Source organism: Esox lucius, chromosome 19 (genome assembly GCF_011004845.1).
Source record: "Esox lucius isolate fEsoLuc1 chromosome 19, fEsoLuc1.pri, whole genome shotgun sequence".
In the NCBI taxonomy this organism is placed as follows: domain Eukaryota; kingdom Metazoa; phylum Chordata; class Actinopteri; order Esociformes; family Esocidae; genus Esox; species Esox lucius.
In genome coordinates, this window is record NC_047587.1 from 12,581,343 (window position 1) to 12,593,705 (window position 12,363).

Consider the following 12,363-nt stretch of genomic DNA (forward strand, 5'->3'; position numbering starts at 1 on the left):
TTTAAAGCATATCATACTTCAACTGAGCTCTAGGCCTCAGTTGTATCTAATTAATGTTACATAGGTGATGTATAACTGCTGCACCTGAAATGGCATTCAAGAGGTTGTCAAGCCATGTGAAGACTTGAGGTATGTTATTTTTAATATATCAACTCATCCTGAACCAATCATCTAATTTTCAGGGTGTCTATTTGCCGTGCTAAAAATGTGTTTCAAATGCCTTGAGTGCTTTAAGCCTTAACGTGAGAGAACGTTAGGTGTATAGAGTTTGTGGAAGAAAAAAAACGCTTTTAAATCTATTGCAAAAGCACTCCGACAAACCAATATGCGTGCATAAAATGCATTTAGGAAACTCGACCCAGACACAGTACAACTGAAATATAAGTGAAACATTTTCAGACAAAGCAGATATAACCTTCCAAAATATGTAGATACTCTGTATAATATGGTACCCTGCATTCGTGTGTTTTGGTAAAGTGGTAATGCACAAACTAAAACTTTTTCGGGAAAAGCTTTCCAAACCCTTATGGTTCTTGTTAGCTTTCAGGTTCGCACATTAATGACAGCGCCGAGAAGTGCATTTAACATGTAATACCAAGATATATCCTCACGAGGGAGGAACGAGCATAGTCGCGAACGCGGTATGTCTATGAGACTTAAGTTATTGACTATGCTGTGCGCCACGCCCCCTCTCCAAAGCTAGCTATTTCAGACGTCATAATGGTCCATGTCATAGACCCAATTGACAGTGAAATATCTCGGCAAATTCTGCCCTCAATCATAACTCGACTTCAATGAAACCAGCACAGACAATTGAATGCATTTTGAAATACACCAAATGTTATGGAGGAATATAAGGTAAGCCAAATTAGTTATGTAAACATACAGGCATTTGCTTTAATAATGTAAAACAAGATCCAATCATCAATTTTGTACTGAAATGGCTGTAGCCTTATGGTGATATACCTAATCACCATATCACCATCAACATATAATCTGACATTGAACTAATAAAATAATTAGTTATATGTCCTACAGGTAGTACAGAGGAGTGATGACTGTATTCAGAGAGAGGGGAAGAAGGATGTTGAGGAGGAACTGGAGTACCAGCCCAAAATGGAGGCCAACATAAGGACTTGTAGCTCCAAGAAGTCAGGGGAGCAGGCCGTGGACAATGATGCAGGTCAGAGGTGTAGCCCTCTAGGATTGGTTCTCTGTTTCTGTGTATGTGCATGCATCTGTTTTCAATGAAACTGTAGTCTATAGTCACTAGTGCAGTGAGATAAAATGGTTAGAATCCATTACAGCATCTTTAGAGAGAAAATGAAAATCCATCTATAATTTTCTTATACTTGCTCTATGACACACATCTTTAGGATCCACACATAAACCTCTGGACAGAGAAACTGTGATCCATCACCTGGAGGAAAAAGTGTGTACTTTCGCCATCAGCCCCGGAAACAACCATGAGATGGGCTACTGCTACCCGATCCTCAAATCATTCATGCGAAATCTCACCAATGAGTATGTTATAGGTTTTCCCTGCAATGTAAAAACATTTCTTAACTTTTATGCAGCAGTAACTGAACTATAACTAAAACCTCTTTATATTTTTCCATCCCTAGGCAGTGGCAGGCACTCTGTAAAGCACTAAAAACCCCTGTAAGTTTCTCTATTTGCCTTTGTCATAGAATGTGGGGGTATAATTGTGTTAAATTCAATGAGTGATTATCTGTTATGTAAATGAGTGGCTCTCAACCAGGGGTGCTAGGACCCATCGTGTTCAAGAGGCATCTCCAGTAACCCCAAGTAGATGGACTAAATAGGGATATCAACTGGGTACTGTCTAGACAACCACACATCACAACCGCATGGACAAACTAGCTTGGTTATGTTCCTTCAATACAGATGACCTCAGAACATTTTGTCAAGCTGTGCAAGACCATAGTGACGTTCATTACCCAGTCCACTCTGCACATCCTGCTGCCTACCCTGGCCCGCATGCTGGGAGAGACGGGCTGTAAAGGGGGCGACACTGACTTACCCAAGAGGGCCCGCAGTGCCAAACCCTTTGCTGCCTTTCAGCAGGAAAGACTGGAGCTCATCAGGGAAGTGAAGTATCTGGCAAAAGAGATGCGTACGAGTGGCGGTGGAGTGCTCGTTTTCAGGTCCAGAACGCCCACTAGGTCTGTTTCCTGCATTCTGTGTGTGTGTGTGTGTGTGTGTGATTCTCCATTGAAATGTACATATATTGTATTTTACAGCTTTGTAGCAGGTGCATTTTACGACATCCGATGCATTAATAATTAATATGGTCCTAAAAAAAATTAAGGGAACATGTAATCATCACAGTATAACACCAAGTCAATGACACTTCAGGGATATCATCCTGTCCAGTCAGGAACCAGAAGAGATTGTGAATCAATGTCACCTGGTTTGGTGCAAATGAAAGTGAGTACAGGTGTACTGGAGAGGCAACAGCAAGACATCCCTGAAAAAGGGACAGACAATTGCTCTCTCCTTGTCCTTCCTGACTGATTCTTCTCACATTTTGCGTTTTGCAAGTGTCCTTGTCACTACTGGTAGCATGAGGCAGTGCCTGCAGCCCATTCAGGTTGCGCAGATAGTCCAGCTCCTCCAGGATGACAAAGCTGCATGTGCCACTGCAAGAAGGTTGGCTGTATCTCCCACTGCAGTCTCGAAAGCTTTCAGGAGATACCAGGAGATGGGCTGTTAAATGAGGAGAGCTTGACAGGGCCGTAGAAGGGCATCGACCCAGCAGCAGGACCAGTATCTGCTCCTTTGTGTGACTAGGAACAGGAGGAGCACTGCTAGAGCCCTACAAAATGACCCCCAACATGCTACTGGTATGCATGTTTCTGAACAAACTGTCAGAAACAGTCTCCATGAAGGTGGCATGAGTACCCAAAGTCCTCTAGTGTGAACCTGTGCTCACAGCCCAGCACTGTGCAGCTTGACTGGCATTCGCCAGAGATCACCAGAATTGGCAGGTCCACCATTGGCACCCTGTTCTCTTCACAGATGAGAACGAGTTCACACTGAACATGTGACAGACATGAAAGATTCTGGAGACGCCGTGATGAACGTTATGCTGCCTGCAACATCATCCAGCTTGATCGATTTGGTGGTGGGTCAGTGATGACCTGGGGAGGATTTCATCCCGGTACCTAACAGCAGTCAGGGAACTGTTGGTTAGCACGTGGAGGTCTGTGCGAACCTCCAAGTACAGTGAGAATTGTAACTCATTGGAGAGTGACCATTTCTTTATTATTTTGGTTCTGTAAACTAGCATTTTGAGTTTGAAAGGATACAGTGACAAAATGCAGACTGTCAGCTTTAATTCGAAGGTATTTTCATACATATTGGATGAACCGTTTAGAAATGTATAAAACCTTTTGTACATAGCCCCCCCCCCCCAACAGTTTAACAATGTAGAATAAAGTAACACTTGCATGCAATGACTGCTTGAAACCTGCGATGCATTGATATCACCAGATGCTGGGTATCTTCCCTGGTGATGCTCTGCCAGGCTCTGCCAGGTCTACAGCCATCTTCAGTTCCTGCTTGTTTTGGGTACTTTTATTTTTTGTGGCCTTCAGTCTCCTCTTCTGCTTATAAAATACATGTTCCACTTTTTGGCCATCAAAAACCCCTTCGTTGCTCTAGCAGTATGTTTAGGTTCATTGTCTTGTTGCATGATGAAGTGCCATTCAATGAGTTTGGAGGCATTTGGTTTTCTCTGAGCAGATAAAATATTTCTGTAGACTTCAGAAATCATTTTTCTACTTCTGTCTGCACTCACATCATCAATGAAGACAAGTGAGCCTGTTCCATTGGCAGCCATACTGGTCCAAGCCATAACACCCACTCCACCAGGTTTCACAGGTGAGGTGGTATGCTTTGGATCATGGGCATTTTTTTCTTCTCCACACTTTCTTCTTTCCATCACTCTGGCACATGTTGAGCATTGTCTCATCTGTTCACAATACTTTTTTTTCCCAGAACTTCTGTGGCTATTTTAGGTGCTTTTAAGCCAACTGTAATCTGGTCTTTTGGTTCCTCTGGTTTATCAGTGGTTTGCATCTCATAATGTACCCTCTGTTGTCCTGCTGGTATAGTCTTCTACGTATGGCAGATTTTGAAATATCTGCATCCAGGAGACAATTTTTGATCTGTTAGGCTGTTGTCAGGGTTTTTTTCTTCACCGTAGACAGTATTCTCCAATCATCCACTACAGGGGTCTTCCTCAGTCAACTGGGTCTTTTGACATCAGTGAGTTTACCGGTGGTTTTCTTTCTCGTTAATGATGAACCAAACTGTTGACTTGTTCCTAATTGATTGCTTTTCATTTCTGAGCCTTATGATGGCCAGCTTCATTTGCATCGACACCTGCATCTTCCTCATGTTGTCAAATTCCTACAACATCCTGCAAAGGCAATAGCAAAGTCTAGAATTAAGACAATTCATCAACAGCTCTCCTGCATTCACTAACGACACAAATTAATACACCTGCCTAACGACACACATCTGTGAAGCCAATTCCACAAATACTTGTAGTACCTTCAAATGGGGGGGTGTACAAAATATGATGTCATTTCTAAATGGTCCATCCAATATGTATAAAAATGCCCTTACATTAAAGCTGACAGTCTGTAGTTCAGCCTCATTATCATTGTATTCTTTCAAACTCAAGGTGCCAGAGTACAGAACCAAAATAACAAGAACATTGTCACTGTCCAATTAATTATGGTGCTCACTGTATTTGGAGGTTCGCACAGACCTCCACGTGCTAGCCAACAGTTCCTTGACTGCTGTTAGGTACCGGAATGAAATCTTCAGACCCGTCATCAGACCATATGCTGGTGCAGTGGGCCCTGGGATCCTCCTGGTGCAAGACAATGCCTGGCCTCATGTGGCCAGAGTGTGTAGGCAGTTCCTGGATGATGAAGGCATTGATGCCATTGACTGGCCTTCACATTCCCAAGACCTGAATCCAATTGAGAACCTCTGGGACGTTATGTACTTGTGCATCCGACGCGGCCATAGACTGTCCAGGAGCTCACTGATGCCCTGATCCAGGTCAGGGGGCAGATTCCCCAGGACACCATCCACCATCTAATCAGGCACATGCCCAGACATTGTCGGGAGTGCATACAGGCACATAGGGCCAGACACACTAGTGAGTCACATTATGAGTTGCCATGATGAAATTCACAGAAGTTGGAACATCCTGTGATTTCAATTGTTTACTTTGATTTTCAGTCTTTAATATATTTCATTCATTGAGACCCAATGTGTGATTTAAGTGTTCCCTTAAGTTTTTTTAGCAGTGTTTACATTAAATGCCCAGGGTTGAGTTAATTATATTTATATTTGCAATACTAGATTAATAAAGTTGTTGGACTTGGTTTGCAAATATTTTATCAGTCTGGTTGGATCATGCACTGTTGTTTGTTTAAAGTTTACAGAGCTCAGTGAAAGTGAGAGGAATGCCTGAAGAAAATGTAATCAAAGGTGTCCAGAAGAAACTGTCCGACCATGAGATCTTGTCTTTTTGCCCACCTGAGCTGACTGTTAATCTTATCCAAAAGGTGGTTGAACAGCTTAACTCAGCTTTCTTGGTGACCATCGGCAGAACCATTTCAGGAGAGTTCTCTCCAAATGCCTCTGCTATTCAGGCAACTGAAAAGATGGTTTACATGTTTCAGAATATTTTTGAGGATAACACAAATCCAGAGGACCAATTAGATGTTGAGCCTTGCATTGCAACTGCAACAGAAAATGTGATAACTGTTTTTGAAGGCCTGTTGGACAAATCTGAAAAGGAAAATCCACAGTCGGCTAAGATTTTTCGAGACATTGCTGTGAAAGTGAAAATGTTGGCATCTGGCACTGAACCTTCATTGGACAATCTGGATGCCAAAGTCTATCCTATTCCAGAGGATGGATTGGAAGGATTTGTTGTTTCTCCGTCCTCCATTATTCAGAAGCTATCACTTGAAGATTTCCAGAAGAAGGCAACAAACAAGGTCAGAAAAATACTGACTACATCTATCGAAAGCTTCCTCAAAACCAGCCTGTCAAGTACTCTCCACCAGACAGTTTGTCAGATGTCTGCAAAATCAACCATTTGCTCAAAACATACAGCTGCAGCTGCGTTTGAAATTGTTGGATCAATTTCTAATAATATGAAGAGCCTTTTTGTGCCCCCAGAGTCTTCTACGAATCTATGGCCGGCAGACTCTGTGCTTGACAAGAACAGTAAAGAAACAGCTGAAGCCTCTAGAACCAAACCCGGAGGCTCCCAATCTGGCGTGGAGCTTTTGGAGAAGAAGATATGGGCAACTGCAAAGGCCATTTTCCACAGCCTAAAGACAAAGATAAGAAGTTACTTAATAATGGAAAGGTGTGCCAAAGCAACGACCGCTCAAGCCAAAGAAACACTTGGCCATATTCTGGTTTCCATTTATGATGTACTCTCTAATTCTGACCAAATGTCCGCAGCAGACCTTTCACAAATAGATAATCTGATTGCAACTATGCTGGACAACATTTACTATATGAGCAGTAGTTGTGGTGAGGAAGTGATCTCCCGAGACCAACAGCGGCCACTTTCCACTTTATCGTCTTCATCAGCCAATTCGACGATATCTTCCAAATCAAAGTCATCCGTCAGATACTTTGACTCAGAGTGGGAATTTTCACTCCCTGGCACTCCCACCCTTTTTGATGTCCCAGAGGTTGTCACTCCACCTATTGTGAGAAGTTCAGTCATTGACATGAGCAAACCCACTAAGGCACAGATATCGACATGTGATGCCAGGAAATCCATGTATGCTTTAGCAGATAGCATCATGAAGGTGGTGTATCCTGAGGGAAAAGGGCAGGTTATGTCTCACTCGGATCTGGCAGCTGCAATGCTTAGACTGGAGGTTCTCATATCTCAGGGGAGGGTTGGTGCTCTCTCACGTGATCTGACTCACCAAATAAACAGCATAATTTCTGACAGCAACTTGTCCCCTCTGGTTCTCACTGTGACGGCTGGAAAGAGAGCTTCTGATACGGCTCTTGATAAACTAAAAGACACAAAGGTGGGGAAGCCCACTTGTTACGAGTTAGTCCATCTGTTTGCAGAGGAGTCTGTGAAATGCCTCCTGCTACCTAGCCTTTTGCCTTCGTATTCAAAGATGGGTCTGGCTCAGGGTGTCAGTGTGCCGGCAACTGTGTCTGAAGATAGGAGCTCTTGCTCCTCCGGTTCATCAGAATTAATTGATATAGTCAACCTGTTTACAAATGTATTGGTGAGCCAGGTCATGGAGTCTGTGGTTTTTGATGCCCCAAGCAGAGCATCATCTCCAACTGAAAGGCTAAAGACCACTGTGGCACAAGGCTTTGGGAACAGCATGGCTGGAGAGAAAGAGAATGCAAACCGTTGTTCTGATGTTGCTCACAACATTGAGTGTGGTCGTCTGTCAGCCAGCCCAAATGCTTTGCCTCTAACCCCATCCTCTGATCACTTAGACAGTGATGACTTCACCAGCCTCATCAGCATGCTGGTGGTGAGACTTCTGACAAAGATTCATTCCAAAACAGATCTGCACTCAGTTGACATTGCAGGCAGATCACAGCAGCTGATCCCGAAGGTCATGGCCGCCTTCTGTGCAATGTCGGGCTACTCTGAGACCCAAGCTTATCCGGAAAAGCTGAATATTTGTAAAGTATACAGGGCAGTGTACAAACATATTTTGGAGGAGACTGGATCAGAGAAAATCCTGCAAATGGCTATGTCAACTCAGGACTCACAATTTGAGAGGATTCTTGTCAAGTCCTTGAGTAAAGAGCTTTTTGACTGCTGCAATCAGGCAACTAGGGCCTCCTCTAGAACATTGTTCGAAGCCACAGGACCTGAGACTCTTCCTCTGGTTGAGGATGTGAAGGCCAACAAAGTGAAGTTCTCCTTCCTACATAAGTTTGTCAGAGTGGTCAATGTGAGTGTACAAAATATTAAACCATCCCAATAAATGTTATTCTGGGTTGTCATTATCATGCAGTTGTTTGTTTACATATTACTTTTACTGTTTATACACTTAGCCCTCAAAGAAGAACAAAAAGGATTGCACGAAGACCTGCGACCTCACCAAATCTAAAGACCTGACTACTGCCGAGGACATCTTGGGTAGGTTCCCATTTGTGTTACTGAAGTACAAAGAGAAGTTATTGCTAAGTAACTCTGCACTGTCTAGTCAAGTAATCACATCTAAAAGTATAATTTGTTCTCCAAAATGTGTGATTGAGAATAGAGGTTATATGTTGGCATGTATTATAACACTGTTCTTTAGTTCATGTCAAATGTATCTTATGCAGTGTCCAGCATAAATTCACATGCTGCTACATCTGCTGCCTTGGTAACTCCAGAGGATCATGTGACTTCATCTGAAAAGGAGAAGCCCTTTGTTAGGAGGATGTTTGCAGCAATCTCCAAATTCATGTCCAGGCCTTTCACGTGCTTCTCAAAGAGGAAGTAAGCTAGCCCACTATTTGGTCAGAGGATGAAAATAAATGCACACATCTGAATCTTTGTGGGAGTTTGTTAAATCAGGTTTACATTAAACGTCACACATTAGTATCTTGTAATTACAATTACTTTGTGTTTTCTACAACAACCAAACTCTTTAATGAGATGGCTGTGTAAACTTTTAAGATCTGCTCTAATTGAGCATCTTTAGGGCTACAACAAATCTGTTAATGTGTAGTGATGCTAGAGGATAGGTTTTTAAGCCTCTTAGCTACGTAATCATATTATGCAGTAGGTCATACCTGCACATATCCAGTAGATGACAATGCAGGACCACTACATTTCTATGATTAATCACTTTGACTGCCCACACACTAATGTACTACTGCTGCTGGCCCACATGATAATACACTACAGGTGCAGGCTCACATAATAATGTATCATCTTGTGTTCACTGAATCACACCAAATTTTGTTTGTTATGATAATAGTTTAGAGCGTGCCGTTTTGTGGGTGTGTATGCTATTCTAACTACTGAAGGCCTATTCCTTCTTTCACTGCTCCGTGTGAAAGCCTGTTTTTTGACCCCGCGGACATCCTTATTTTGAACCAGGAGACAAGTTTTCTTTTGAGAATGAGCTTAAGGGAGGTTTATGGATGTTTTCACAGACCTTGTGTTCATGATTACTTCCCATTCATATTATCTTAGAATTAATTAATGATCCATTACTGAGACAAGTGGATGTTGTTTTCATAGGTTGTTACCTGTAAAGTTTCATTTTTAGGTCTTCCCGTAAAAAAGTCAGACCAACAGAATGTTAAAAAAAAAACACACTTTATTTCAAGTATGTATTTACAAAAGATACGAGTAAAACATCTGACAACAAGTCACTTAATATATTACATAGAAAGTGACTAAGACATCCGGGCTGTTGCTAGACCCATTTGTAGCATTTGGGTTTGGTGGCCCGGTGCCCTGGTCTGGCAGAGGACCAATTTCATTGTCTAAAATGTGCAAATTCTGCTCATCTGGTGGCCTGGAGGAGCAAAAACAAATCTATCCATTTCCGGCCCACTGCATGAATACAGCTGCTTATCTATAAAAGCTCAATTTGACCATTGGCAGACATGTCCAGTGATGGATTTTAGATAGAAATAGAAAAGAGCAGACATGATTTTCCACACATCTGACCAACTAACATATCGGTTCTTCACAATCCATTTATATCTACGTTCTGTAACACACCACATTCTCCCGAACAGACCATAGATGTAACACAAGCTGTGCTCTAAACAGCCATACAAAGACGAGAGAAAACGTCTTCATCAAGGTAACCAAAATGCACTCTTCTTTGTAACTGCACATACACAATATTCAACAGCAACGTTCCAGAAAGACTGCTGTAACAGATTCCAGACTCCTCTGTTGAAATGTCCATTTCAGTGGTTGCTCCACTCACTAGTCAGTCGATGGGCAGTGACACAAAAAGGGCCCAATTCAACCATTGGGACTTGAAACCAAGTAGTCCTGTAGTAACAATATAAATTGATAGCCATCAGGTTGAGGCCATTTCCTTGGTGTCAAAGGAAGATTTATAAAGCCAACTGCCCTAAGGTTTGTTGTTTCTTTTAACAGAAAAAATATTTTTGATTCACAGCTTTCACCTTTAACATGGGAGAAGTCTTAACTTGTTGGGGAATTAAGTCACCATTATAAACTATTATAAATAGAATAGAGTAAAGCAATATCATATACTCCAATCCAAAGGTGTTCACTGTTATACCATATTGTTGCTCTCGCCGACTTTGTCCACCAACTGAAAGAGGAAAATAAATTCTGATTACATCAAGGCATTATCTTTACAATTCAGAGGCATATTCCTGGAGTAAAATAAAAGCTCAATGAAGAATCTGTTAAAATGAAAACTAGTCCAGGACTACACTGCATTGACCTAGAAGATTGAAGACCTTTAACTATACAGAGAATCTCCATTAAAAGCACTTTTATTTGTTTAGCACGACACCTAAAGATGCATTCTGGGATCTTAAGCATACATATTAGACATACAGGGATCTTAAGCCCACAATTGGACATACAGAAACAGGACTCATTTTGACTCACTGGCATCACTTTAGCTACTAGCTGAAACTATACCAAAAATCCTGAGTGCATATTTATTTCTAATGTTTTGACATATAACATGGCAAATACACATACTCCACTAATCCCTGGAAGGTTCAGTATGGACCCAAGCACAGGCACCCTCCTGATGAAGCCCACTGCCACTGGGAAGAAGCCCCTAGAAGACAAAAGTGGAAAGGGAAGCACCTTCTTCTAAAAAATGCTTGGGGAATAAAAACGGCAACTGCAAGCAAACATCCAGATGTGTTCTTCAAACAGAGGTTTTAACAAGGTAAGGAGAGACAAAGCTATGAATCATTATGTGTCAACCATGGGGGTTCCAGGTCACCCATCAGCTAGTGGCACAGTCAAGGCTCAAAGAGACAGTGGTGGTCTGCTTGGTGCTCCAGAAGAGTGCCCTAGAACACTGCACTATGGGAGGGCCCAAATCATTGTTTTCGACCAACTGAAATGTCAGACTGACTAACCTGAATAAGAGGAAGAAACCATAGATCTCCAGCACCACTCCAATGATGGGCCAGCCAATCAGAACCACAATCACTCCTCCTAGGAAGAAACTGGTGGCTTTGAATTTGTGTCTCTGGAAGAAGAATTTGAAAGTACGCTCCAGGCCGATGACGAAGGCTAGACCTGCTACAAACAATATCTGAAAAAACAAAACACAGGGAAATGTATGATTAGAGAATTTGTGGAGTTGCACTATGACTGTACAATGTAGTATAAGCCTGGCAGCATCTAAACAGAGAGTTTTCTCTCACTTCAACAACCCTAAAATATAGTGAAACCATTTTTGGTGCGAGACTCAGTTAACACTGGATGCAATTTCACTCCCTTTCTGTTAACATACCAAAAATACCAGCTAGAAAAGTCACAGTGGTCAGATCAGAAACACTGATATGAGGCAGCACCATACAATGCCATCAAAGAAAGAAATAACTAGCTTAACGTGTTTCCTTTTAAAGGGAAAGGCAGTAATATTAAAAACAGAAGTCATAATCGTACCTTTACCATAAAAAAAATTCGTGCACATACAAAACCGACTGCACAAGTCACAAAAACATTGAGTAACTTACATTTCCAATGGCAAGAAGAGCTTTATCAAAAAACAAGACCATCCCGAAGAAAAGGAAGAACACGCCGAAGCCTGTCAACCCCATCCCGATCTCTGTGTGTGTAGGAAAATAGAAGTCCATTCATTGTCTGATCGACACTCATTCATCCATCCAGTAACTATCCACTCAAACATTTGGCAATCTTTCTGCATCTTATTGCACTCATCAACAGAAATATGCAGGTAGTTCCGAGTATTCTATCTACAGCTACATAACTACCAAGATGACTAGGAGAAGCTCATAAAATAAGGCGATGGGCCCGGCTGGTTCCATTCATTCAATCATTGCTAGCGACTAGCCTACACGGCTAACTACCAGGGTTACTCATTAAGACAATATATGACAGTTTAAAACATTTAAAATGTAATTCAGGAAATGTTCTTACTTTGTGAATCCGTTAAAGAAATCATTCTGGCGGTAGTGTAACAATTTGTAAATCACTTGTGCTCATTCAATAACCGATTGATTGCCAGCTAGCTGCTGTATCTGTGGTCAGCTTGTTGTTGATAGGAGAGAAGCTGGCGCCACGTCTTCTTCCGGAACCACGTAAGCACGACACGCACACTGGAATTA

General features: G+C 41.9%; 3 protein-coding genes across 4 annotated transcripts; 2 read left to right on the forward strand and 1 right to left on the reverse strand.

Moving 5' to 3' along the window:
• The first annotated feature begins 784 nt into the window (after window positions 1–784).
• On the forward strand, window positions 785–3,071 carry LOC109616920. Its single transcript, XM_034288182.1, has 6 exons — window positions 785–858; window positions 1,039–1,183; window positions 1,377–1,524; window positions 1,626–1,662; window positions 1,909–2,137; window positions 3,043–3,071. Exons 1-6 carry the CDS (start codon window positions 844–846, stop codon window positions 3,069–3,071), a joined length of 603 nt encoding a protein of 200 aa, XP_034144073.1. The 5' UTR covers window positions 785–843.
• A 3,134-nt stretch (window positions 3,072–6,205) lies between these two features.
• Window positions 6,206–8,561, forward strand: LOC109616943. Its single transcript, XM_020056783.2, has 3 exons — window positions 6,206–8,009; window positions 8,113–8,197; window positions 8,386–8,561. Exons 1-3 carry the CDS (start codon window positions 6,210–6,212, stop codon window positions 8,544–8,546), a joined length of 2,046 nt encoding a protein of 681 aa, XP_019912342.2. The 5' UTR covers window positions 6,206–6,209; the 3' UTR covers window positions 8,547–8,561.
• A 787-nt stretch (window positions 8,562–9,348) lies between these two features.
• Window positions 9,349–12,318, reverse strand: LOC105021821 (vesicle transport protein GOT1B). Of its 2 annotated transcripts, XM_020040254.3 has the most exons (6): window positions 12,176–12,318; window positions 11,752–11,843; window positions 11,146–11,324; window positions 10,754–10,835; window positions 10,320–10,352; window positions 9,349–10,063 (listed from the first exon to the last, which is right to left on the reverse strand). In XM_020040254.3, exons 1-6 carry the CDS (start codon window positions 12,198–12,200, stop codon window positions 10,034–10,036), a joined length of 441 nt encoding a protein of 146 aa, XP_019895813.1. In that variant the 5' UTR covers window positions 12,201–12,318; the 3' UTR covers window positions 9,349–10,033. The 2 variants fall into 2 exon arrangements, with proteins under 2 accessions (XP_019895813.1, XP_010888062.1); XM_010889760.5 differs by having other exon boundaries at window positions 9,349–10,352.
• Window positions 12,319–12,363: the final 45 nt, after the last annotated feature.

Bases quoted from the DNA above. Each gene is read 5' to 3' on its own strand.
- LOC109616920 (XM_034288182.1), top strand. The intron at 1,663-1,908 runs GTAAGTTTCTCT...CCTTCAATACAG, and splicing joins GTAAAGCACTAAAAACCCCT to ATGACCTCAGAACATTTTGT. The intron at 2,138-3,042 runs GTACGAGTGGCG...TTCTCTTCACAG, and splicing joins GTATCTGGCAAAAGAGATGC to ATGAGAACGAGTTCACACTG.
- LOC109616943 (XM_020056783.2), top strand. From the start codon at position 6,210: ATGAAGAGCCTTTTTGTGCCCCCAGAGTCTTCTACGAATCTATGGCCG. The intron at 8,010-8,112 runs GTGAGTGTACAA...TTATACACTTAG, and splicing joins AGTTTGTCAGAGTGGTCAAT to CCCTCAAAGAAGAACAAAAA. The intron at 8,198-8,385 runs GTAGGTTCCCAT...TATCTTATGCAG, and splicing joins TACTGCCGAGGACATCTTGG to TGTCCAGCATAAATTCACAT.
- LOC105021821 (XM_020040254.3), bottom strand. From the start codon at position 12,200: ATGATTTCTTTAACGGATTCACAAA. The intron at 11,844-12,175 runs GTAAGAACATTT...CTACACACACAG, and splicing joins TTCTTTAACGGATTCACAAA to AGATCGGGATGGGGTTGACA. The intron at 11,325-11,751 runs GTAAGTTACTCA...TTGTTTTTTCAG, and splicing joins CTCTTCTTGCCATTGGAAAT to ATATTGTTTGTAGCAGGTCT.